The sequence below is a fragment of the Opisthorchis viverrini genome (assembly GCF_000715545.1).
Source record: "Opisthorchis viverrini unplaced genomic scaffold opera_v5_151, whole genome shotgun sequence".
NCBI lineage: Eukaryota > Metazoa > Platyhelminthes > Trematoda > Opisthorchiida > Opisthorchiidae > Opisthorchis > Opisthorchis viverrini.
In genome coordinates, this window is record NW_008751807.1 from 747,391 (window position 1) to 751,681 (window position 4,291).

Consider the following 4,291-nt stretch of genomic DNA (forward strand, 5'->3'; position numbering starts at 1 on the left):
TGAGTTTGACCCGGAAGCAGATCGAACCCTCGACTCTTGGTTCAAAAGGTACTAAGACATATTCCATGTTGATTTCGCCAAGCAAAATGACCCACGGAAGGTACGGTTTTTAGTTAGAAAACTTGGCACACATGAAAATAACCGCTACATGAATCACATACTTCCCAAATGGCCCAGTGATCTCAGCTTCGACAGCACTGTCCAGAGCCCCACGAAAATCTATGGCGACAAGACGTGCTTGTCCAACATCAGATAAGGGGTGAGTTTGTCGGTTTTACAACATTTGCCGATCGAGAATGCGAGCGTTTCAAGCTCAGTGATATGGAAGAAAATCAACTCACATGCCTTATATTTATAACTGGATTTCGCATCCTGCAGAAAATTTGTCACACATCCCATGAATAATCTTGTCCGTCTTTAGCTCGACACAGCCTCAGAAACAGACACAACAGGCGCCTACGAGTATACGGGAAGCTCTCACCTAAGTTCACCATGTCCAGTGGTGTGAGACAAGGCCGTCCCCATTCACTTTTGTTATTGATATGCTGCTTGAGATTTCTCCGCCTGCCTATGAAACCTCAGGAGTCGAAATGCTCCCGGGACGCACGCTCACAAACATTGAGTATGCGGATGATATTGCTCTCCTTCGTTCAGACGATTTCAAATAAGCTAAATAACTCCTCCACACGGTTTGGCATGCATTTCACACCTGCAAAAAGCTGCTACAAGACAGGATGGAATTAAACCCGTGCTTGCAGGCGAGTTATTCTAAGCATTAAATAAATTTGTTTACCTAGCCAGTTGTATAAGCTGCGGTGGACCGGCTGGGGATCAGATTACTTCCCGATTACTTCTTGGCCAGGGCAGCGTTACCCATCCTCCGACACCTACAGCGCCGACGTGACGTCAGTTTGTCTGTTAAGGGAAGAGTTCACACTGCGGTGGTGCGATCCATACTGCTTCATGGATCAGAAAAGTGGCCCCTACGTGCAGAGGACATGAGGAAGATGTCAGTGTTTGACTATCAGTGTCTCCAGATCACTCGTCAGGTCTAGTGGAAACATCGGATTAGCAATGCTGAGGAACGCCAGATGTTCGTAGGAAGAAAAAACTCTCTCGATAGATAAATTACTCACGATTCATAGGTTACGCTGGTTAGGACATGTACTCCGCATGCCAGAAGACAATCTACCTCGCAGTTTTACCCCAGCACTGTGCTGATTGAAAGCGACCGAGAGGTATGTTGTTGTGAATTTCATGGTTGTACGAAGGCTGGGATACTCACAACAACATATGAGGTATGACCTGCAAACGAAGTACGAAAACATTGGCCAATAACCTTGGTCGGGTGGACAACTGCCGCCTGCCTGGATGGGAACCCCGGGATTCGAATCACCAATGCTATTGGCGGAAGTGGCCCAATCGGGCAGTCATTGGCCCTTATGCATTAAAGCTATCGCATTTAACGCATAGCTACCCGAGTTCCGAAAAAAAACTGAACATGCTTTCGCCCACAAGGCTTGGTTGTATGTCCCACACTCCCGTTTTCCGCTTATCGAGACTGTAGCAGCTAGAACCAATGCGCCTATGATACACGGTTCATAGCTGATAAATTGAATTGAATTGATTGAACATCATAATTACGTTCAATCCGTAGCTGATCCTATTCATCAAGTAACAAGAACAAATTGACACCGATGGCGGATTCCGTCGTCAACTGACATGCGTTGTAGTAGCTGTTCCCTCGTTATCTGGGAAGGAAACTTTGAAAACTGAAATTAATGAACCCTTGGTACGCTGACCAAAACAGCTGAAGCTGAATGAAACCCGACCAACTGAGTTAACTGGAATGTTGGGCATGCCGTGGTAGACGTATTATATGTTAATACTATCCGCATCCACTATTCGAACTGGTGCATTAACTATCAATCATTCGTCCAAGGGACAGCTCAACGGATGGAGTTCTGGCTCCTAAACGAGTTGTTCGTGGTTGGAATCCATCACAGGAGATGAATCTGTCAGCATCCCAATTACATGGAGTTCTGTTTGGGCTACACGACAACTACGCAGGAAACTGAAAAATTCCATACCGTGGAATTTATGCTTTTGGTTGTAGGAGCGCTGGAAATCAGCATTTTAGCGAATACCTATTTTCATATCCCCTGGTCAGTTTTATCTATTTGTTTGGACGTCCACCCTGACGACGATTTTACATTTTCATGTGACGCGATACTTGCTTGCTAATTATTCCACGCCGTACGCGTCGATTTCCCCGAAGCTGTTAGTTAGATGTGTCCGCATTATATTCGTACTTGTCGCGTTTTGCCGAAGTCCGTACACGCCGTGATCTTCCGGTTAGTCACAACTTAGTGGGCCTACCAAAACACTGATACGCGTCAGGCATTAATGCAAAGAAATAATAAATTGACTTCTGCAAGTATCGTAGTCACGGAAAACATGTCATATTCAGTGGATAGATAAGATGTGCACGAACCTGCAGGAAACGGACTACCATCAATATTAATGCGTAGGAACTCAGTCCACCAGTCCATACTTCATTAAGGTTCCTCTGTAGCAAAAACTGCTTGAGGACAAACACCAAGTAAGGCATACACGGGAAAGTTCGCATGTAATCCTGAATCAGTACTGCAGCCCGAACACTGTTGATCATGTTGAAGCTGATATCAACTTTCAACCCCGTTTCTTTATCTGTCATTTTCACTATGGGAACCTGAAAATAAGGTGAAACGCCGCAAACTTTTGCTCACTGTAGCCTTGTCCAGAACAGTAATCTCGGAAGAAATTCCGCTCGACGAAAGAGCATGTTTCAATGTATGCAGAGGTAGGGCCTCCCACTTTCCGAAGATCACCATGTCGATATCACTGAGTGTGTAAGTGGTTTTATTCGAACTTACCTAGTGGGCAAATAGAGCCCAGTCTTGAAGCTCCCAAATACGTCAACCTTAACCGAAATACTACCATGGTATTGAGTTTACCTCACAATCAGGCCACATTGAATGGACGACATCCTTTATCTTCGAAACGACAACATCCCTGGCATATTGCTCCTCATCAGTTGGTTTTATATAGTTATAGAAGTCCTTTATCTCGTTATGTAGCCTGAAATCACTGCTACATGGATCACAATGAACTCACCCAACGGTGCCAGGTTCATAGTCATGGTTACTGGGCTTCCAAGGTATGTCCTCAAAAGCGAGATCACGGCATATGGGGAAGTTGGCGAGTTTCGTTCGCAATTTCAACAGCGACTCTTCATTAAAACGGTGGTTCTGTAGGTTGCGTGCCAGTGTGCCGTTCATCATTTACAAGCGGCACCGTGCAGTATCGAACAGTGCGCGCTTGTCAGAAAGTTTAAATTTGGCGCTAGCGGAGGGTTCATCAGGTCTGGTTTTCACGGATTCACGGATTCACGGATTGATACACAGGATCGAGGCTTTTGCCCAAGTCTCCCGGGTCGGTTTTGTTCTTGTCGGTCAGTGGCTGTCGTTCACCTGAAAGGCACAAGTGAAAAAAGGGTGTGGCACTGCTCTTTATGTTCTCAGCGCGGGGCAGTATGCTCGCCAGCGCGGGGATTCGCATAAATAAATGTCTAATAGTGCTTTAAATTGGGTTCGAGAAGGAGCGTGTACAACCGTCGGAGGAAGGTCATTCCATGCAGCTACTACCCGAAATGAAAAAAGTTTTGTCTAATGAATTTGTGTGCCCTGAGCTTGAAGATTTTCTTGCTATGTCCCCGCCGGGTGTTTGCTGGGTCAACGGTAAAAAACCTGTTTGCCAAGCTTTGTTCAAACAGGGCGTAAGTAAGAATTAGGTCCCCTCGGAGGCGACGGTACTCCAGGGGAAAGAGATCAAGCATCGCGAGACGGGTTTCGTAGTCCACGGATTTGAGGCCGGCAACCATTCTAGTGGCGGCTCGCTGGACACCCTCAATGAGGGTAACGTCTTTTATCGTCCTGAGTAGACAACTTGGTTGGCGTACTCCAGGAGCGGTCTGACGTAGGCCGCATAGAGTTTGTCTACTTTGCTTGGTAGATGGTCGAGAGGATGCCCATGTGGGCCCAGTCACCGTTATTCAGCGGAGGCCGAGGGCCTATTTACAACAAACAGCACCCACTGCTAGTTCTATCCGGTAACAATGGCGATAAGGAACAGGTATGAGCACTATTAAAAGGCTAAAGGCTCATTGACAAGGGTCGGGGGACATCACGGAAGGAACGGACGCACCAGACAGAAGGCCATTAGGACGAACAACATGCGCGTCTAAAATATG

General features: G+C 46.5%; 1 protein-coding gene across 1 annotated transcript in view; it reads right to left on the minus strand.

The window, feature by feature from the left end:
- The window catches only part of T265_14168 (hypothetical protein), a gene marked incomplete at both ends in the record, with an annotated part of 20,101 nt that extends 16,811 nt beyond the window's left edge, over positions 1-3,290 (minus strand). Inside the window, 5 exons of the mRNA XM_009172323.1 lie at positions 2,495-2,731; positions 2,769-2,883; positions 2,916-2,962; positions 2,997-3,120; positions 3,157-3,290. Of these exons, the coding sequence (XP_009170587.1) occupies positions 2,495-2,731; positions 2,769-2,883; positions 2,916-2,962; positions 2,997-3,120; positions 3,157-3,290 (657 nt within the window). The remainder of the gene's footprint in view (positions 1-2,494; positions 2,732-2,768; positions 2,884-2,915; positions 2,963-2,996; positions 3,121-3,156) is intronic.
- Positions 3,291-4,291: the final 1,001 nt, after the last annotated feature.